Source organism: Astatotilapia calliptera, chromosome 18 (assembly GCF_964374335.1).
Source record: "Astatotilapia calliptera chromosome 18, fAstCal68.1, whole genome shotgun sequence".
NCBI classification, from domain to species: domain Eukaryota; kingdom Metazoa; phylum Chordata; class Actinopteri; order Cichliformes; family Cichlidae; genus Astatotilapia; species Astatotilapia calliptera.
Window position 1 is genome coordinate 32,288,417 of NC_137439.1, and position 22,656 is coordinate 32,311,072.

At 40.1% G+C, this 22,656-nt stretch overlaps 1 protein-coding gene across 1 annotated transcript; it reads left to right on the plus strand.

Moving 5' to 3' along the window:
- Nucleotides 1-1,290: 1,290 nt before the first annotated feature.
- On the plus strand, nt 1,291-20,760 carry klhl20 (kelch-like family member 20). Its single transcript, XM_026149580.2, has 14 exons — nt 1,291-1,434; nt 3,677-3,740; nt 7,143-7,400; nt 7,523-7,631; nt 8,040-8,246; nt 13,222-13,380; nt 13,563-13,657; nt 13,775-13,890; nt 14,047-14,230; nt 14,337-14,480; nt 14,602-14,735; nt 15,971-16,179; nt 16,287-16,393; nt 16,818-20,760. The coding sequence occupies exons 2-14, from the start codon at nt 3,718-3,720 to the stop codon at nt 16,900-16,902; spliced, it is 1,830 nt and encodes a 609-aa protein (XP_026005365.1). The 5' UTR covers nt 1,291-1,434; nt 3,677-3,717; the 3' UTR covers nt 16,903-20,760.
- Nucleotides 20,761-22,656: the final 1,896 nt, after the last annotated feature.

The window sequence follows — 22,656 nt, forward strand, 5'->3', positions numbered from 1 at the left end:
GGAAGTAATAAATATGAAATAATGTCATTATGATGATTCCATTTGTTTCACTATCCACTCTGTGCAGGGGCAAAGCTTATTACATTTTTAAACTGTAGAGATACAATAATTTTACTGCTGTAAAATCCAACTTTTGTCTTATTTAAAATATAAATCTAATATAATCTACTTCTTAATGTATGTTCTGTAAAATACAGTGTGTTTTTTAATATATTATAATTATAATAATGCATAATTATGTGGACATGCATATTAGATCGTTTTTTAGTGAAATATAATCCCTCCAGAAAGGCAGGAAAAGCCCAGAAAATTACTTTAAAACTAAATATGTTCCCTAAAACGGTGGACAGAGCTACAGACCCATGACAGCCTTACACAGGTAGCCAGCAGCTATGACCAGCACTACTTGTGCAGTTAATAAAAGGACAGGTAATGTTTGTCGCGCTGTTGCACACACAGCACGCTCGTTTGTTTCAGTTCGTCAGTTGCAACAAGACAGCTTACCAACGTGTACGTAATAAGCTAATACTCCTGTGTGCTATACACTACAGTGTACGCTGCACACCTACTTACTGGTTTTGTCGCATCAGTCTGTATGGAAGAAATATGGTAAGTTTCTCCTACAGCTCCGGACCGCAAAAAATGCGCGTGCTCTTTGTGAGCTCGTTCCCGGCTCGTAACCAGCGCGTTCTGCCGTCAAGGGCGATCATTGGTTAAATGTGATCATGTGACTGATGCAAGCCAGATCCTTTTATTTAGCAAAACTGTGATTAATAGTTAAATATTATTGTTGAGGAGCACAGACAGGACTCCGCGCGCCCACACACATAAAAAAATAAATTAAAGAAATTTAAAATTTTTTTAAAGTTGCTTCAACAAAAGGGCACTTTGGGCACTCATCAGGAAAGGGGCGGGTGCTCAAGCCCCCCCCCCCCCCCCCCCCCCCCCCCCCCCCTCTGCACGTGCCTGCTCTCGAGCGCTTCTCTGAGCCCTTGGTATTTCTCCAGCTTCTCGTGTTCCTTCTTTCTGATGTTGCTGTCATTCGGAACCGCTACATCGATCAGCACGATCAGCACGATCAGCACTGGCATTGTCCTGTTGGACTCGGACAGGCTGTGTTGTAGAAAAAAGATGCTCAAACAAAATGTTGACTTTCAAGCTCGTTGGAATAGTACAAACTACTTTTTAGACCCTTACACTAGACTTTTGCACAGTACTTCAGGTACATTTTATTTTTTATTATTTATCTTTACGTGCGATGACATAGTCCCCTACTTTTATTTTGAAATCAAATTATCAGGAAGTGGCGCTTGACATTCGGCATGCGCATATTACCGAGGAAGAAAAGCTGCGGAGTTCAACAACCGACGGCTTAAAACTGTAAACATTAAGAGCCTGGCTGACTAATGTCTGTGGTTGGGATGGAACTCTAAGGTAAAACCCGTTTCGTACACTCTTGCTTTTTTCCTACGTAGTTGTCATTGCTTATGGTATCGGTATATACCGCTCACTACTGATTTAATTAATGTTAGCACTACAGTTTATAATATTCAATCCGTGGCTTGTGGGCTGATGCTAAAACAGCATCTCTGACGACCAGAAATAGTCTAAACGCTTTGGATTATTCTTGAATGTCGTTTATAGTTTAAATTTGTTGTCTCTGCTTGTATTAGGTTGTTTTAACGTTTGTATTGTGAAGGGAATTCCTATCTCAGTGCTAGCTGTAGCACTAGCTTTCCCACATATCCTCGGGAAGTTAAGTAGCGTTAAGAAGCTAGTCCCGATTTTCAGTTTTTTGGAACGCATTTAGCCTCGGAAGACGTTACTTCTCCTTTTATCTCCTCTTTGGCTAAGTCACATACTAACACAACTCTTACCACAGCACTGGAAATCATAAATCGCCAACCAGTCTGGTAACTGCTAATGCAGCTATCAGCCAACAATTAGCGTGTCTTAGCTAAGCTACATGTTGAAGAGCTAAAAATAAATAACTCATAGAGAGCTGCCTTGTGTTAATGTAGACCGATGGAGTAATATTGGGGATATTTTTGAAATAAAGCTTACGTTAAAATGAGCCTTCTAAGCCCGCTACTGTCTGGATGAACCCACACAGCGCTTTCCATTTTGGGGTCTTGTTTTCTGACTTCTTTCTGATTAGGTTAATTTAATCTAGTGCAGCAGCAGCTGGCTGAAACACTTGACACCTCAGTGTAACCATATGACAAAAACGAGAAGGAAGAAAGAATGTGTGTGTGAAGGAGGGACTCCAGGTTTTGAATGAGTGACATCAACTGGAAGTAAGGCCAGTTGTTGTTGTTTTGTTGTTGTGTGGGGGTTTTTATTTTAGAGGTTTACTTTTAGGTGCAACCGTTAAACAATGTAATGAATTAGCTTACTTTTTTAGTTAACTGTTATTTACATACATAAAAAAAATCTTGATATTTAACTTCAGCTGTTCAGCTCATTTCTGTCCACTGATCTTCACTAATTACAGTAGGCTTAAGCATTTACTGCTGTCTCTTTCCATCTCGCTGCAATGGTAGCAGTGTGTTTGAAGTTTGAAACAGTGAGAGCTACTTGTAGTATGTTTGGAGATAGATAGCAGTCTGTTAACTCAACAGTTGGTGGAAGCCAGCTTAGCATTCTGTGCCACTCGTGAGACAGAGAGCTGCTGGCAGTGCTGAGATATTTATTTTTATTTACACTATTGATATTTTATTTTTAGAATCAAGTGTGTGATTTTTATGAAATGGATAAGCAGAAGAAAATGAATGAATGAATGAATGCTTGGATGGATTCATTCATATAGGGAAATTTAGAATGGTCATTGATGGTTGACCAGTTAGAACATAATTTTAATGTTAAAATCACTGAGGATAAGAATTTGATCATAATTTGGAGTAAAGTATGATAACTTCTTGGGTAAAACATTGTTTGGCCTAGGTGGACTGTAAAATATTGAAATCATTCCAGGGTCTTCAGAGTTTTCTGGTAAAGCCAAGATGTTCGAATGAAGTTATACTACGCAGTAAAATGGGAATGCATTAAATTAAAAAGAAAAATGACAGCAATCCCCACCAGCCAGGGTTGGTGTAGGTGTGCCTCAGGTAAGAGGAAAAGAGGACTATGATTGCCTATAGAGAGCCATGCTTTAGTGAGTATCAAAAAAGTTATTGGATGTGGAAAAAAACTTAAATTAAGACTGGCAGCAGAGGGGTGATACTGGTTGATATGATGATAAAAGTGTTTGATAGGAAATAATTGATGGAATGGAAGAAGGCTATAAGAATTTGTTATAGTGGAGTGAGATGTGAAGGAAGCGGAAAGACACTGTGAGTCACCAGTTCCTGAACATTTACAGAGAGAAGGCTGCACACACATAGTGTCAGCAAAACGCATACAAAGGTAGGTTTTATTGCAGGATCATAATTTGATAGCAGTAGATTGTTTGGTCTCAGTCTTGCTGACAGAAGTGGTCAATTTGGTAGGTAGGATTGTGGTGTGGAGTAAATCACAGGAAAAAATGATTATTCTGCTGTCACAAGAGGTTGTAATTTTTTCCCATCAGCAGGCAGGAATCACAAATCAGATATAAAAAAATACTAGTTTTTATCTTATATTTGTGGGGGTCAGACTAACTGCAGGAAATGCTGATTTGTGTTGTTTTTCTTCACAGGTTAACTTGAAAGTATAGGACCAAACATTGTTCTTCAGTGCATGGATGCAAAGCCAATGCGCAGGTAAGTGTGGTAGTTTTCTGGGAAGAATGGCAAAAGTATGTGGCTGTTAATTCCAGATTCTTTGGTTACTGTTTACCAATTTTCTTTTTAACGGCAGTATTATATCAGATGTGGTAGTCACGGAAATCCTCAATCAAATTCCTTCAGTGTGAGCGTTAAAGATCCTCTATGGCTCATTGACACCTTGTTATGTCACCACATAAGCTTAAAAGGCAGAAAAATCCCTTCTTTACGGGATCAAAGGGGCTGGTTCAATAGAAGTTCTACCCAGAACTCTCTATAGCACTTGGTGGTACTGACCTTAGCTCTGCTGCTTTGTTGGGCTTTTAAATTTAGGTTTGATGGCCCACTGGAGAAGATAGGTGGTGTCACGATGCAGAGCAGGAGTCTGTGAAACAAGACTGGCTAAAAATAAACTTTTCACAGTAAGGGGAAACACCAGAGCCACTATGCAAAATGAAAAACTGTGTTCATGGAGTCTGTTGTGCATGTTACAGGTGAAACGGGATGGACATTAGGTTATTTTTTTTCTCTTTTGGGTGGGGGAAGAATGATCAACATTAGCATTTTTGTATAATGTAACATAATAGTGTATAAGGGCTGAGGTCCCATCCAGATTATAAACATGAGCTGTTTCATGCATGTGTTGCAGCCATGAACTCGTGCAGTCCAAGCAGAAACCACACAGAATACTGGAAATGTGACTGAGGTGAACTCTTTTCTCTGTTCTGTCTGAGGAAAGAAAATATCCTGACCCGATTTTCCGGAAGTTTAATTGTAAAGGCAGTTTTAGTGTCATTAATGTGAAATGAAACAGCGTAATTCTACATTTGTCATATAAAACTAAAATAGCTGTGTGTAATTGGGTAGGTAGGACCTAATTTAAGACGTTAACACTAAGACAGTATCTAATTATTGTTTTATGCTTTATAGTTAAAAGTTGCCTGTGTTGTGCAACCAGCAGCTTTAAAGGATACTCGTTAGGTCAATTTTCAGGTCCATAATTGTAATCTTTGGCTACTGGAGTAGTTTTGTATGAGTCATTGTTCAAAATGATGCTTATTTATCTTATACTACCTTGGTGTGGCCCCTCAGTTCATCTTCTGTCTGAAATGAGCTATTTTAGCCCTCTAAAGACCACCCACATTTTAAGAGACTTTGATCTGATTGGCTGCCACTTATAAACATAAGGTTTGAACATCAGATCGGTGGGGTGTCGCCAGAGCCAAAGCTAATCGTGTAGGAATGGCGCCTACTCTGACATCATCCAATTACAGGAGTATAAAAAATTTCCCGAATGTCTCTGATAAGAGTCTGGAGCAGTTTAAATTTAAATCAAAATCTCTATAGGTGCAGCATTTATGTCTCCTCATTTACCCCACTACTTTGACTCCAGTCTTTAAAACGTCACACCTACTTAAGCTTTTTAATTTTGTACTTTTCCTACTGTTACTGTTAGGGCAATTCAAATGACATAATGAAAGGTCAGAATGTTTTGAGTGAAAGCATTAGAGGCTCAGTGTATCATGACCTTTTCTCCTCAGGCCAACAGTTCCTGTGAATGCTGGCTAGATGAAGTTCCTTTTTTAAAAATATCACAGCAGTTTTGTCTTGTTGCTGAGTTGCCCTGGATTACATTGCATTTTATTTTCACATTATTATGTGAAAATATGTCACTCAAAGGATATTTATTTGCTGATTTTTTTAAAAAAAAATTTTTGACTAAGATTTGAAACTTTACATTATGTATTAAATACAATCCACAAAACGTCTTTAACAAAGGTCATGTATGTGCAATGATGTCATTTCTCCCATCTGTAATGGTAAGGACACAAAGTGAAGAGGATGCGTTCAGGTGTTAGGAATTCTTGACCAGTACTGGGAACATGAGCTGAAGTAAATCCCAAACCCAAAGTCATCCTGGGATTTAAAAAGATGCAGGGGTACACCAAGTCAACCGACCGGTGTGGATAAGTTTACACTGGCTGAGGCACATGCAGGGTACTGACCTTGCTATATTAGGTTCAGCTGATGGCCATAGACTGACACTGTATTCAGTTCAATTCAATTTTATTTATATACCATGAAATCACAACAACAGTCGCCTCAAGGCGTTTTATATTGTAAGGTAAAGAGCCTACAATAACACAGAGAAAACCCCAACAACCAGACAACCCCCTATGAGCGAGCATTTGACAACAGTGGGAAGAGAAAAACGCCCTTATAACAGGAAGAAACCTCTGTCAGAACTGCTGCGGCTACGATCTAGCCACTTTTTACCGGTATTTTATTGATAATCCTGTACAGAAGCTCAGAGACGCACAGACACAAAGGGGGAGGAGTTTCGTTTGTGCAAATAACTTTGCAAAAAAAAAACCCAAAACCACTCAACAAAGTCTTGGCTTCATGTTTTGACCTATTCTCCTCCTTTTCATTGTGAGCAAAGCCACCCATGGCGCCTTAAGCCTATTGCAGCATAACTAAAGAAGGATTTAAGGTCACCTAATTCAAGCCTAACTGTAATCTTTATCAAAAAGTAAAGTTTTAATCTTGATCCTAAAAGTAGGTGTCCGTATCCCGAATCCAAACTAGGAGCTAGGCCCACAGAAGAGGGGCCTGAAAGCTGAAGGCTCTGCATCACATTCTACTTTTAAATATCCTAGGAACCACAAGTAAGCCTGCAGTTTGAGAGTGAAGTGCTTTTCTTTTTTTTGGAGGGGGGGTGATATGGTGATATGAGGTCCTTGTACATGCAGTGCTGCCGTCTTCTGTTTCAGTCCGTTATTACACTCTTAAATCCTACTACTTATTCCTGCGTCTTTCGGGATCTTGCAAAGCTTTAAACGACAAGTCGACTATTAAATCAGTCGTCGACGATTTTAATAGTTGACGTATTCGTGACTAATCGTGACAGCCCTAGCATGTACTCGGAACACTTTTCTTGTAAAGTAATGCACTATATAACTTAATTACTCCCACGAGAAAGTACTTTGTTACTTATGTGTTTCTCTGCAAAATGTCCTGAAACACCTTGTCTCGCACTTGTCATTTACAAGTATAAACCTATAAGCTACAGTCTCACACACCAACACATCCTAATGAGAACACACATGATCTTTTCCGTAGTATTTAGATATTAATACAATGCAAAGATGAAAATGAGCACAAAGAGACTTTAGAGTGATCACCACACTGATTGTACTTTAGAAACATGAGTGGTAGAAATGGAGGGCGCAGCCTGACTGCTCATCACTTTTGTTACCTGTTAAAGTTCGTGGTCCGACTGCCTGGCTGGGGTCAGCATTCTCTCAGCATTACCATCACTGTGGGTTCTTGGCTAGCTTATTCTAATTGAAATTAATTTAATGTAACTAAGAGTATATTGATATGTGCTAATGTCAGGGCCACCAGCGCACGTCAGGACGCCACTGGAATGGACATCACCAGCCGCTGTACTCTGGGGGACCCCAACAAGCTCCCTGAAGGGGTCCCCCAGCCTGCACGCATGCCCTACGTCTCAGACAAACACCCGAGGCAGACCCTGGAGGTGATCAACCTGCTGAGAAAACACCGGGAGCTCTGTGACGTGGTGCTGGTGGTGGGTGCCAAGAAGATCTACGCACACCGTGTGATCCTCTCTGCCTGCAGCCCCTATTTCAGGTATGAGGAGACACTGTGTGATCCCACATCAGGCTAGTTTATTTACAGCTAAATTCCTGGACTCCAGTGATTGCTGTGACACAAAAAATAATGTCATCTTTCTTTTTCCCGTTCTTCTTCAGGGCCATGTTTACTGGAGAGCTGGCAGAGAGCAGGCAGACGGAAGTGGTTATTCGTGACATTGATGAGAGAGCCATGGAGCTGCTGATTGACTTTGCTTATACATCACAGGTAGGGATGGTAGCATGCTGTTAGAATTAACCGCAGGTGCACATTAAGTTTAAAAAAAAAAAAAAAAAAAAGACAAACTGATGAAACTGCATATTGAATGTAAAAAAACCTGTCCAAACAAGTCTATGGCAAAGTTTTCCAAAAGTACGAATCAGGAGAGCAAAACCTTTGCAGGCGGCTTTGTTTCCTGCAGAGTACAGTAAGGTCTATGATTAAAATGAAAAACATGTTTCTTGGCTATAACCTTGACTATAGCAGAACTTTCTCAAAAGATGTGAGGAGACTGACATGGAGCCACAGTTTGAATGCATAAAAACGGAGGAGCTGTGGAGACCACACATTGTGATCAATCAGTTGCTAAAGCTAAAAAACTCAGTGTATCTGATGTCCTGATCTGCACCCTTTCAGGTGACTGTAGAGGAGGGGAATGTCCAGACGCTGCTCCCTGCAGCCTGCCTCCTCCAGCTTGCTGAGATCCAGGAGGCGTGCTGCGAGTTCCTTAAGAGGCAGCTGGATCCATCTAACTGCCTGGGCATCAGGGCCTTTGCTGACACACACTCCTGCCGCGAGCTGCTCCGCATTGCAGATAAGTTCACCCAGCACAATTTTCAGGAGGTAAGAACCCACATACAACTGTTCACGGTCGTTTATAATCGCTGTATAGTGCTACGTGTTACAATGATTCTACATGTTGCTTTAGATTGAATGTGCAAAATTTACATTTAGTATACATACGTTAGTATACATTTAGGATATAGAGATTTCTTTCTGTCGTGCCAAATGCGTCTGTTATAAAAATGGTTTACATTTGTAAATGATCTAAAAGTGCCATATCATGGTGTTGTTGGTATAGTAAGGCCATACATTTACGTTCTGTGGTGCGCACAACAAGAAGACAAATGCAGGTAAAGACGACAGTTGGAGCTACTTCAAAGCTTCAGACTTTAAACCAACAAATCACAGTACATAAAATAGAAATCTGTTCCTGCTAAAGGTGAAAGCATCACTTTCTCCACTTCAGGCAAAAACACACTGTCAAGTACAAACGGGCTGTGAAGGTGCAGATACTAACAGCTGGTGATGTGCAACCCAGATGTAACTGCATCAAAAACTATTTTTTCAGATATCAGTGACTTAGTTAACTGGTTTAATAATATATGCTCTTCAATTCAGCATCATGTCGCACTGTTAAAAGTCAGATTCACCAAAGAAGAGAATGAAGAAAGGCTGAACAGAGACGGAAAAAGACTGCTCTCCATATTCCAAGTCTCTCTCAAATAATCTCTTCAACAGATATTTTGAATATAGTGTCACACTTGTGCACTTGACCCTGCCTGTCAGTCGGTCCCTTTCATCTGGCTGGATTCCAGCCAGCGTCGTCCCTCTACTAAAAAACAAACCTCCTTAGAGCCCACTGATTTAAATACTTATAGGCCAATTTCCAATCTGTTTCTTTTCAAAATCCTTAGGAAAGTTGTTGGTCGTCAACTCATTCGGATCTTAGAGTAAATAATATTTTCTATAAATTCCAATCAGGTTACAGACACAGCACTGAAACAGCGTTATTGAAAATTATTAATGATGTCCTTATGCACTCGGATAAAGGTGAGCAATCCATTTATGTCCTGCTTGACTTATCTGCAGCCTTTGATACTGTTGATAATGCTACTTATTAGCATACTATGAAGCTGGGTTGGGATCACCGGTTCTTCTCCTTAATAGTTTTTTTTTTTTTTTTTCATACTTATCAAACAGATATTTTAGAATTCATATTAATCAATGTATGCTCTAATCTGCACCGCTCGTTTGTGGAGTGCCTAGGCTTCAAGCCTTACACCAATTCTGTTTATTTATTTATTTTTATATGTTACCCCTGGGTCACCTAGTTAATGGTTTTAATGGGATCTCTTACCACTGCTTTGCAGGATGAAACACAGTTATATTTTTCTGTCAAGCCCAACAACCTCAACAGCCTCTCCTGCCTCAAGGAACATTTCTCTGCCGTTACTAATTGGATGTATTCTAATTTCCTCTCTGTTTTGGTAAAACTGAGGTTCTAGTTTTTCTTTTAAGCGAATGCTGAAAACTCATTTTTATAGTTTGGCATTTCCGTAATTCCTTCCCCTTCATTTGTTTGAAACCACACATGCATGTATGATGGAATGAATGTCAAGAAAAGAAGATTACAGGGAGTGCAGAATTATTAGGCAAATGAGTATTTTGTCCACATCATCCTCTTCATGCATGTTGTCTTACTCCAAGCTGTATAGGCTCGAAAGCCTACTACCAATTAAGCATATTAGGTGATGTGCATCTCTGTAATGAGAAGGGGTGTGGTCTAATGACATCAACACCCTATATCAGGTGTGCATAATTATTAGGCAACTTCCTTTCCTTTGGCAAAATGGGTCAAAAGAAGGACTTGACAGGCTCAGAAAAGTCAAAAATAGTGAGATATCTTGCAGAGGGATGCAGCAGTCTCAAAATTGCAAAGCTTCTGAAGCGTGATCATCGAACAATCAAGCGTTTCATTCAAAATAGCCAACAGGGTCACAAGAAGCGTGTGGAAAAACCAAGGCGCAAAATAACTGCCCATGAACTGAGAAAAGTCAAGCGTGCAGCTGCCAAGATGCCACTTGCCACCAGTTTGGCCATATTTCAGAGCTGCAACATCACTGGAGTGCCCAAAAGCACAAGGTGTGCAATACTCAGAGACATGGCCAAGGTAAGAAAGGCTGAAAGACGACCACCACTGAACAAGACACACAAGCTGAAACGTCAAGACTGGGCCAAGAAATATCTCAAGACTGGTTTTTCTAAGGTTTTATGGACTGATGAAATGAGAGTGAGTCTTGATGGGCCAGATGGATGGGCCCGTGGCTGGATTGGTAAAGGGCAGAGAGCTCCAGTCCGACTCAGACGCCAGCAAGGTGGAGGTGGAGTACTGGTTTGGGCTGGTATCATCAAAGATGAGCTTGTGGGGCCTTTTCGGGTTGAGGATGGAGTCAAGCTCAACTCCCAGTCCTACTGCCAGTTTCTGGAAGACACCTTCTTCAAGCAGTGGTACAGGAAGAAGTCTGCATCCTTCAAGAAAAACATGATTTTCATGCAGGACAATGCTCCATCACACGCGTCCAAGTACTCCACAGCGTGGCTGCAAGAAAGGGTATAAAAGGAGAAAAACTAATGACATGGCCTCCTTGTTCACCTGATCTGAACCCCATTGAGAACCTGTGGTCCATCATCAAATGTGAGATTTACAAGGAGGGAAAACAGTACACCTCTCTGAACAGTGTCTGGGAGGCTGTGGTTGCTGCTGCACGCAATGTTGATGGTGAACAGATCAAAACACTGACAGGATCCATGGATGGCAGGCTTTTGAGTGTCCTTGCAAAGAAAGGTGGCTATATTGGTCGCTGATTTGTTTTTGTTTTGTTTTTGAATGTCAGAAATGTATATTTGTGAATGTGGAGATGTTATATTGGTTTCACTGGTAAAAATAAATAATTGAAATGGGTATATATTTGTTTTTTGTTAAGTTGCCTAATAATTATGCACAGTAATAGTCACCTGCACACACAGATATCCCCCTAAAATAGCTAAAACTAAAAACTACTTCCAGAAACATTCAGCTTTGATATTAATGAGTTTTTTGGGTTCATTGAGAACATGGTTGTTGTTCAATAATAAAATTGTTCCTCAAAAATACAACTTGCCTAATAATTCTGCACTTCCTGTAAAGAAGATTATCACAAGATAACCTTCATATGAGACATGGTTGCTATAAAATTTGATAGATAAATAAATAAATAATTGCCAGATCAGTCATGTGGTTGGAACAGAGTTATAGCCATCTCAAGTTAGTTTAACAAATACAGTGTAGGGAAGTGGCTAGCGGAAGCACATGTGCTACTGTTTTGGATACTGAAGCTATACATACCAGTGCGTAAGGAGTGTGAGCAGATAAAAGATGAAACTAGAAAACAGAAACTGAAGCGCCAGTGGAATTAGCCCAAGGCTTCAAAGACAAGGAAAATACTGAAAAAGATGGTGAAGATATTTTGGCTGTTTAAAGGGCCAACATATCACAGGGCACAAGAGCCTTCAGGCAACCGGTGTTGTGATTTGGTGCTATATAAATAAAATTGAATTTGAAAGTCTGAAAAAGAAGCTGAATAGCATGCACTGCAAACTGTCAATACCATGTTTCCACAAAGGCAACGAACACCACAAATATACCCGCACGGTGCAAAGCATGCATGATGCAAGACCTTACCGTCCTTTGAAAATCGTGGCTTTAAACAGCTGTCATTTAACCTAATTACCAAATCCCTGATCATAAACCTTTCTCTCAGAAGGTACACAAAGTATTGTCCCTTCTAGAGACATATTTGAACAGCTGTGTCATCATCCTTTACTTGATCCAGCTGTCTTGGCTAATTATAGACCAATCTTTTCCCCGTCCTTTTATTTAAAAAAAAAAAAATCTTTATCAGTTATCTGTTTTACAGCTATTCTTTCATCTGCAGAGGAATTTCAGTCGGGTTTCAGATCTCATCACAGTACTAGTGAGGGTTACAGATGATCTTACTCTTATTCTCTGTGCTGCTAGACCGCAGTGCAGTATTCAGTACTGTTGACCACAATGTTTTACTACAGTGGTTTGAATCTTATCTTAATAAATAGGGAGTCTTGTTCACACACAAAAGGGTTCTGTGCTAGGGCCATTTCTATACGCAATATTATTGTAAGTTATAGCTTGCATTTTCATTGCTATGCAACGATATCCATCTTTATCTATCCATGAAACTAGAATACACAAACTAATTAAACTGTAGGATGTCTTAAAGATAAAGAACGACCTTTAATTTCCTGCTAAATTCAGACACTGAGGTTATTGTACTCTTTCCCATTTTAAAAAAAAAAAAAAAAAAAAAAAATCTTCCGAACGTGGTGTCTAACCATATACTTACTCTAGGTGGCATTACCTTAGTCCACAGTAACACTTTGAGAAAGTGTTACAGCAGTGCTGTAGGTCTCCTTTAAGACTTCTCTCTTAAAGTGAATTTTCTGTTTTCAGTACTGTAAGCCATTATGTTAAAAATTGCACTTTGCTACCTCAAGGCCCAGATTCCTTCCAGTCCATGTTCACGCAATGATTTCAAAGTTGTGCCAACACATTTTACAGAGCAACGGCAATGCAGGCATCAACAGGGCAATGATCTTAAGTGGAGAAAGTCAGGATGCTAGCCCAACTAAAATATTGTGAAATGAACTGATGAGAGCTATTCAGTCACCTCACCTCAGTTATTTTTAATGTCATCAGCTAAAAGCCAATTTGTCTTTGGAAAACAAAGAACAGAGAGAAGAAAAGACAGAGCGAGATTATTCCCCGTGACAGGTTTTGCTTTTGTTAGTGTAGAAATGAGATTTCACATCATGCTTTTGTGAGAAAGGTGAATTGCTTTAAAAAGTGTGAATACAATTTATTTGACGTTGATGGTAATGAAAATTGATTTGCTGACTGATGTGCTGAGACCTTTAATAAACAGTGCTCTCTTTGACTGTCTGTTGCACTTCATTTTTGTAGGTAATGGAAAGTGAGGAGTTCATGCTCCTGCCTGCCAACCAGCTCATTGACATAATCTCCAGTGATGAGTTGAACGTGCGGAGTGAGGAGCAGGTTTTCAATGCCGTGATGGCCTGGGTGAAATACAGCATCCAGGAGCGAAGACCTCAGCTACCCCAGGTTTGTCGCTAGAAGCCTGCAGTACATTCAACATCTCCTTTGGTTTAATTCTCTTAGTCCATTTTTCCTTGTTAGTTTAGTTTGAGTGTTTTTCTGATAGTTTGTGAACTACATTTTTAGTTAGTTGTCCTAGTCTGACTAATGTTTCAAGCTTGACTTTTTTAATTGTATTTGCTCTGCAGGTCCTACAGCATGTCCGCCTGCCACTCCTCAGCCCCAAGTTCCTCGTGGGCACAGTGGGTTCAGATCCACTCATCAAGAGTGACGAGGAGTGCAGGTGAGTGCTGTTTGTAAGGGGAGTAGTGGTAAAAATCCTGCTTGTGCACATATAATCGAGGAAATTGATGCTATTGTGGTTAATATGAAACTGTTTACTTTGGGGTTAATGTTACAGAGACTTGGTGGATGAGGCCAAGAATTACCTGCTGCTACCACAGGAGAGACCGCTAATGCAGGGTCCCAGAACCCGACCCAGGAAACCCATCCGATGTGGAGAGGTCCTTTTTGCAGGTCAGTATCTTAGGCACAGAAATTAAAACCATGATTTCCTAATATTGCATTTTATTTGTTTTTAATTTAAGTCCTTACCAGTCGACTGTTGGTATTTTGTAGGAAAAGCCTGATTTTTATTTTTTACTTTTTCTTCTTTCTTTCTTTCTCTTGCAGTTGGAGGTTGGTGCAGCGGTGACGCTATTTCCAGTGTGGAGCGCTATGATCCGCAGACTAATGAGTGGCGGATGGTAGCTTCAATGAGTAAGCGGCGATGTGGAGTTGGTGTCAGTGTCCTGGATGATCTATTGTATGCAGTGGGAGGTCACGATGGCTCGTCATATCTCAACTCTGTGGAGAGGTCAGCGGCAGTCCCTGAGGCTTTCACTGTAGATATTCACAGCTTTCCAACAGTCTGTTTGTGTGTGTGTCTTATTCTACTATTTACATGATTACCTCCACTTTAGATACGATCCTAAAACCAACCAGTGGAGCAGCGATGTGGCCCCCACCAGTACTTGTCGCACCAGTGTTGGCGTCGCTGTACTTGGAGGATATCTGTATGCAGTGGGAGGGCAGGATGGAGTTTCCTGTCTCAACATAGTTGAAAGGTAGCAGATTTCCTGTACTATACTATTTGGGTTTCCAGTTCCATTGGTGGCTACTAGATAAAAGTTAGTTTAATGCAAAAATGATTCTTTGGAATTAAATGGCCAACCTGGCTGTGTTCAGGTATGATCCCAAGGAGAACAAATGGACTCGTGTCGCATCCATGAGCACCAGGCGACTGGGTGTAGCTGTGGCTGTACTGGGAGGATTTCTATATGCTGTAGGAGGATCTGATGGGACATCTCCATTAAACACAGGTGTGCACTGAATCATGTGTAAGCATGGACTGTATAAAAAAGATGGAGAAATACTAAGTCATCTGCTAACCTTAGCAAGATTTGGTTATCAGGTACCTGCTAATTGGTGCCAAGTAATAGACTAATCTCAAATAGTGGCATTTCACTCACCAAATGAGAGCATAGATTGTCTATACCAAACAGCAAGCAGATGCAGCCCCATATGGCAGCACAAAAATGATCGCTGTAATGTTTAAAAGGGGGGAAATCCATAGGAGTGTAAACAACTTCTTTGTTATTATGCACTTTATTTTAACATTTTAACAGTCCTTGATGGACAAATGTTTGGAAAAGGCTCAAATGGCCACTTCGGGAACTGCAGTTTTTGGCACTTCAGAATTGCCTTCAGTTTTCTCCCTGGAGGTTGTTCAAGTCTTTATGTCTGAAGTATTGCTGCCAGAACAGCTCGCAGAGCAGGCAAGCCACATTTAGATAAAGACTGCCGCAGGGGCCTGGGTTCTAGTCTGGCTCTGGACATTTCCTGTGTGTCATTCACTGCTCTCTGTTCCCGTCCTCTATAGTGTCAAAAAGGCCTAAAAATAAATATTTTAAATGTCAAAAATACACAGAAACTAAAACAAATGACAAACATTTCTCAGTTTGGATGGGTGTCAAATGTCTTAAATCTTTCTTTCTTTCTTTCTTTTTTTTTTCTTTTTCTTTAGTTGAATCGCTATAACAATTTCCAGTGCACAGTGTCACATTTTGACTACTATAATTACTAAACATAACTAGACAGATTTTAGTTGAAAAGCTGAGGATTTAAAAAAATGCAACATTTTTAAAATACTTAGATTAAAAGAATTTGTTGAATTATATTTGTGTGTAAAAACTGATACTTTATCTGACAAAATGCTGTAACTTATGTCTAAAAGCAGTGTAATAAAAACTGAAACTTTTTCAGTTAAGTTTGACCAACAGGGAGCAGTTTAGGGTTGCAATTTGGGGCTTGAATACAATTACAGAGGCTTGATGATGATGATGATCTTTAATGACCAATAGCTAAGGAGTTACACTTACTCTTATTGGTTAAAGTTAATGGTAAAGCAAACCAAACTGTATGTAAGTGGTGTTTCTTGTTTCCCATTGATAACCACATTTGAACGATGTTCTTAGTTGAACCAATGATTGAAATCTGTCTACATATTTATGCCATTTTCTCCTGTTATTTAATCACCTCATTCTTTCCTCTTCAGTGGAGCGCTACAACCCTCAAGAGAACCGCTGGCACACAGTGTCCCCCATGGGAACCAGAAGAAAGCACCTTGGCTGTGCGGTCTATCAGGACATGATTTACTCTGTGGGAGGTAGAGACGACACCACAGAGCTAAGCAGCGCAGAGCGATACAACCCCAGGACCAATCAATGGTCTCCTGTAGTGGCAATGACGTCCAGACGGAGTGGGGTGAGTGTGTGTTGGAGAGTGATGATGGATGTTTATGTATTTTAATGCGCACTTTAAATGATACCATATGTTGTATGAGGCATTGGAGTAACTATGTGTGTCTGTAGGTGGGCTTAGCAGTGGTTAATGGTCAACTGATGGCAGTTGGAGGCTTTGATGGCACGACGTATCTGAAAACTATAGAAGTCTATGACCCTGACGCCAACACGTGGAGGTAAATGGTATTCTAGTAGGATCAGTTCTTTAGTTACTATACATCAAGTACAGCTGTCAAACACTTAGCTATGTGGTGTGCGTCTACATGTGTTAAATAAATTCATAGCTGTGACACTGAACACAAATGCTAATCTTAACTCTGGTTGCAGCCACACAGACTCCTGCAGGGAACTTCAAGCTGCATGACGCAGTGAACAGCTGTGATTAGTACATGCAGACATGTGGACAGGGGCTGAGTTTTAGGGAGTGCTTGAGTGGCTTTTTCTTTGTGTTTTCAATGGCAGAGCAAGAATTTTAAATATTGCTCAAATGTGATTATATAATTGTGGGAAGCAAAAATGGTGATGGAGATTACACTTGGATTAATTGTGCAGCCCTGTGTTTGCATTGTTGGCATTCTTTGACTTGTCTCCTCTTTCTAGGTTGTACGGAGGAATGAACTACCGCCGGTTAGGTGGAGGAGTGGGCGTCATTAAAATGACTCACTGTGAATCCCATATTTGGTAATGCCACCACTGCCCCTCTCCTTCCACACACACTTCTCATCAGCTGGCGCTTCTTCTGGCTGACTCTTGTGCCTCCAAAAGAAACATTGTGAACCAGGTGGACATGTGAGAACCATGAGGAGGACGGGGAGATGAGACGACAATAGAAGGACAAACTTTTGAACTTTACTTCACCCCCAACCCTCAAATCAAAGTCATTAACTGACTGACCACGGTCGCCATGAAGTGCACTGAGAGCGGAAGTCTACCAAGTACCATTAAGCTTCTAGTTCAGAGAGGACGAACCTTTTCAAAGTTATTTTCCAAGCGTTGTGGTCTGGATTTAAACCGGTGCTTACCTTTAGTCAAGAAAGCTGCTGGGAGTGAGTGTCCTCTGAAGAAGTTTAACAGCAGCCGAAAGCCTTGCTCATCTTCCTTTTGCTTTATATGGCAGCCCCCCCTAAACTGCTGCTGCTGACCACCCACCGCCTTCAGTAAGTTTAAAGAACAGACACCCAGTGGGCAAACATACTTTCTCTTCATTGTGAGATTTCCTGGTGATACAACATTGCATACTGACTGTAAGAGCTCAAACTCCCTCATTCCGTTTGGCATAGGCTTTGAACCGTACAGCTTTCCTCTGGGCCTCATGTGTAGCATTAATCAGTAACAGTCAGGCAGCTTCCTTCTGAAGGCATCTGCATGTTTACTATGGACACACAGAGGAAAACCATATTTTTGGTACTGTAGCTGTTTTTGTTGATTGAGGTCTTTAAAGATTTTTTGTTTTATTTAGAAGAATGTAATTCACCCCAAGTGGACCGAGACATCAAAAATCAACCTCGAATGTTACTTCAGCACTTCAAATGATTAGATTTGTGCCATGAAAGGAACTTCTTCTGTTTTTCCCAAAAAGGCTCTCCATCATGGACTGTATTTTCTGGTTAGAGTCGAGACGAGCTTGTGACAGTTGTCCAGAGTAGAACAAGAACTCGTGCTGTCCAAGATGGTATATTTGGATGAGCTTGTTTTTTGGAAGTTGCCTGGCATCAAAGACTAGAACAGCTGCACAGCTATGGACCAAACTACTGGGTCACCTACCATAATACCCGTAGGAGCTGCTCAGCCATAGAGACCTATGCTATGATCTCCTGGCGCACAATTTTTGTGCCGAGTGTTGGTAACACACCATGTACCTCAGCACCTGGTGACCTCACTCTGTAGCTTGATGTGGTCTAACACTCTGAGGCTGCAGTTCCTAAATGCTTCCAGTTTGGAATAAGACGACTTGCAGTTGATTGTGGAATATCTGGGAGGGAAGAAACATTAAACTGGCTTATTGCAGTGTCATGCTTAAATTCAATAAGCTCTTTAGGAAATGTTTGTGAAGTCAGACTGCATGGCTAGATGCTTGATTTTTACAACTGCAGCACTAGAACTGGAAACGGCTGAATTCAACGTTTAAAAAGTGTGGCCCAATACTTTTGTCCATGCAGTCTATTTGACCAGGAAGTAGGAAAACCAGAAATAGGAATAGCCAAGGCTAGCTGATTAGCAATGGTTGAACATTCGAAATATGAGTAAAGATGTTGCGTACTAGAAATTCAATCACAGATGGCACAGGCAGCCGTTAATGTCTACATGGGGAAAAAAATTACTTGGGAACACTCGATGATGCTTCATCACACTGCCGGCACCAAGAGTCTTTTGCCAAGAATTCCATCTTGTTTGAATTTATTTAAGGTTTAAGAACATGCATACAATTTCAGGAAGTTTCCTTGATTTTGTTCAATGTGCAGTGTAGAAAGAAAGAATTGAAGAGCATTTTAAATTGCACACACAGAATGATGTTGGAGCGCTCTCTGATGCACAGCAAACAGGGTTGCTTGACTGTACTGGACACTGAGCCCACTGATCAAATGTGGACACAGCTGATTGGCGTGTCTGCGTGTCATTACAGTAAAGCTCACAGAGAAATCTGTTCTTTTTAGCCATAGCCAGTGCAATTAAAAAAAAAATAAAATAAAATTAGTTCATTTTAAAAAGAAATCATCATCATATTGAAATATTACAAACATTGGATAGCTTACAGATGGACAGTTTGTAAGCCATCCAACTGATTCTCTGTGTGACAGCTTTACCACAACTTATGCTGCACCTCGCAGACTCGCATAATGATGTTGTAATTAATTCAAAATCAGAAAGGACTCTGCTTCTGTAGCCATACTGTCCCTAATCACAGAAATCAGGCATCTCTCATGGAAGTGGAGGAGAAAAAAAAAATTGGAGTTCTGTTACCTTCTTTGCAGTCTCTGTTTCAAAACTTCAGAGTTGTGTGAATAGCCTTTTTAAAAATGCAGTAAGACAGGATGGACCACATGAATAGAACTGTTAACTATAAAGTAATTGCTACGTGCGTAGTAGTGTGACAATATATATTTGTTTACAGAGCCATAGGTCCATTTTTGTTCTGCTTTCAGTTCCCACATCCTTGCTTTTGTTCTGTCATCATACAGTGTAACAGCACCGCCTGCTGGTGGACGCTCATAATGCAGCACTTATACAGAAAAGGGTGATACAGATGAGGAGTGGTACATGGTTGTACAACTGATCTCTCACAGAGTTTAAATAGATGGTGAAATTTAGTTTTGAATGAATCTTCTCCGAATTTATTGCACTGTGATTGGTAATGTATTTTAGATTTTATCTTTTCTTTTGTTTCTTAATTATATTTTATAAAGGTGTTTTCAGACATTGGGATGGAAAAAAAGAATCACAGGTCAGCTGGGGAATCATACGTTTCAGGCATCGCTGCCTTGATGCTGTGCAGAAGCAGTTTTCTTTTCCCACATGCAACACTACATGTGTCACATGCAGCTCATTACAGCAGCTCTGCACTTTAAACTATGGAATCTGAAACATCCTTTTTTCCTTCTTTTCTTTCTTTTTTTTTATTTTTTTTATTTTTATTTTCTTTTTTTTATTATAAACTAAAATGTCATAAGCGAGCGAGTCACAACCTGAATGTTGGTGTTTTTGTTTTGTTTTTTTGTTGTTTTTTTTTAAAAATTTATTTACATTTTTTTGGGTAGTTTTTGGATTATGTTCTCTGCTAACACAGGGGAGGATTTCAAGAGGCAGAACTGCTGTCTGTTTGTGTAGTTACTCTTTGCAGAGCTCCACTTTAAAAAAAAAAAAGAATGTTTATGCTTCAGAAATGCTCACTTGAAAAGATGAATCGTTGACCATTTCATTATTTTTTATTTTTTTATTTTTTATTTTTTTGGATGTTGAAGAATTGTGACACATACGCAGTTGCTGAACAACAACTGTTTGCCTGCTTCTTGAAGACTCTTCCAAAAACATTTTGCTATTTTCAACTGCCACAGAATTACAAGGAAATGCCACTCAGTTTAAGAGTCCATGCATCTTATTACTTTGGTTTTCATAATTTTGTTGTAAGAAGCATGTTTTATTATTTAAACCACCCAATTTTTCAGCTGTGTGACAGCATGCTTGTTCTAATGAGTGTTAAGTCCTTGATTTATAAACAACTATGATTTTTTTTTTTTTTTTTTCAACCTTTTAACGAAGCAGTTATTGATGGAATTATAAGTACACAAGGCAGACCAAACCTCATTTTTGGAAAAGATTTTAGACCAAAGCAAGAGAAATATGGTTCCCAGACTGAGTGGTATTTCTGTCATATGTTCTACTAATGATGCATTGTATTATAATTGTCAGCCAGCCTTCAGTCGATAGCCTTTTGAGAAGCCTCACCCAAAACGTGGTTGTAATTGCAGATGTTTGTTTTTGTGTATCAGCGAGCTGTCTTAGCTCACCATGTTCACTATGACAACGATTAAACTTTTTCCCGGAAGGGTTTCTCTCTCTCTTTTTCTTTTCCTTTTTTTTTTTTTCTCTGTTAAAAGTGATAGAAGTCTAAGTTTAAGTAAGTTTAATTACCCCTCAGCCTCCTTTAGCAATAATGATACTTCAATGTAGCCTGTTTGCCGCTCTGGAGGCCAGGATCACTGAACTGGAGACTCTGCTTTGCACCCTCAAAATAGCCAGGTCCCTGTAGCCTGTGGAGCCGAAGGTAGCGTAGGCCCCCCTATATAGCTGTCCCCTTGCAGACTGTCCTGAGCAGCTGGGGAAACCGGATGGCTGGGTGACAGTGAGGAGGAAATGTAGTTTAAACAGAAGCCTGGTACACCAACCAGTTCATGTGTCTAATTCTGTCTCCCCACTCAGCGACACCCCCCAGCAATCAAACTAATTGGCAATTCTATTCTGAGACATGCAAAGCTACGCCACCAAACACGGGTAGTTGTCTTCCAGGGGCCAGAGCAGGCGACATTAGGGAGAATTTAAAACTGTTGGTTAAGCATTTCTAGAAATCTGTCCAAATGTATGATCAACTTATCTCTAATAATAGGCTATGTACCAGAGGCCTTCAAGCTAGCAGTAGTTAAACCGTTACTTAAAAAGCATCTCTAGACCCAGCAGTCTTAGCTAATTTTAGGCCATTTTAGGTCCTGACAGGGACTAGAAAGAGAGAGCAGATTTCTCCTGTTTTGGCTTCCCTTCATTGGCTTCCTGTTAAATCTAGAATTCAAAATCCTGCTCCTCACATACAAGGTCTTAAATAATCAGGCCCCATCTTATCTTAATGACCTTGTAGTACCATATCACCCTATTAGAGCACTTCGCTCTCGCTCTGCAGGCCTACTTCTTGTTGCTAGAGTATTTAAAAGTAGAATGGGAGGCAGAGCCTTCAGTTTTCAGGCCCCTCTTCTGTGGAACCAGCTTCCAGTTTGGATTCAGGAGACAGACACTATCTCTACTTTTAAGATTAGGCTTAAAACTTTCCTTTTTGCTAAAGCATATAGTTAGGGCTGGACCAGGTGACCCTGAATCCTCCCTTAGTTATGCTGCAATAGGTGTAAGCTGCCGGAGATTCCCATGATGCATTGAGTTTTTCCTTTCCAGTCACCTTTCTCACTCACTATGTGTTAATAGTCTCTGCATTGAATCATACTTGTTATTAACCTCTGTCTCTCTTCCACAGCATGTCTTTATCCTGTCTTCCTTCTCTCTCCCCAACTGGTCACAGCAGATGGCCCCGCCCCTCCCTGAGCCTGGTTCTGTTGGAGTTTTTTTTCCTGTTAAAAGGGCGTTCATTGGTGTTCATATGATTGTTGGGGTTTTCTCTAATGCATTATTGTAGGGTCATACTCTACAAACTTATAAATAACAAGATGGTTTTTTTAAAACAATTCAGGCTTAAGGGACTTCCACATTGACTTCTCTTTTCAGACCTAGAAGCTGCGTCCATCTTTTATATCATCTATAATTTAGCCTTTTGCAGGGCACTTATTGAAATACATGGAAAATCAAAATCTCAATCTTAGTGTTATTGGAGCATATTAGAGGACTTTTGTGTGACACATTTTTCAAAACATTTTCAGATTTATAGTGCAAGTTGAGGTCAATGAAGAGATTTGAGTTAATTCACTGAACTGAGCACAAGCATACACCCTTATACAGGGTTGTGCATTTCTATGGCGTGATACTTAATGGACTGGTTTCCATAAAAGAGCCAAGCAGACAACTGCAAAAAAAGAGTACATTTTTAGTCACTATCTGGCAAAATTTGAAGGAAAACTTTAAGAGTGAAATGTAGATCTGAAAACAAGCTATATTAACACAGAAGAAGTAAAAAAAAATAGCATAACTACTGGTGATACCCTTTTTTCTTATACCTAATTCATTC

What these genes read in the sequence shown, in the direction of transcription:
- klhl20 (XM_026149580.2), top strand. Translation starts at nt 3,718, where the DNA reads ATGGATGCAAAGCCAATGCGCAG. An exon ending in GACATCTCCATTAAACACAG is followed by an intron (nt 14,736 to 15,970) that starts GTGTGCACTGAA and finishes TTTCCTCTTCAG; the next exon opens with TGGAGCGCTACAACCCTCAA. An exon ending in TGACGTCCAGACGGAGTGGG is followed by an intron (nt 16,180 to 16,286) that starts GTGAGTGTGTGT and finishes GTGTGTCTGTAG; the next exon opens with GTGGGCTTAGCAGTGGTTAA.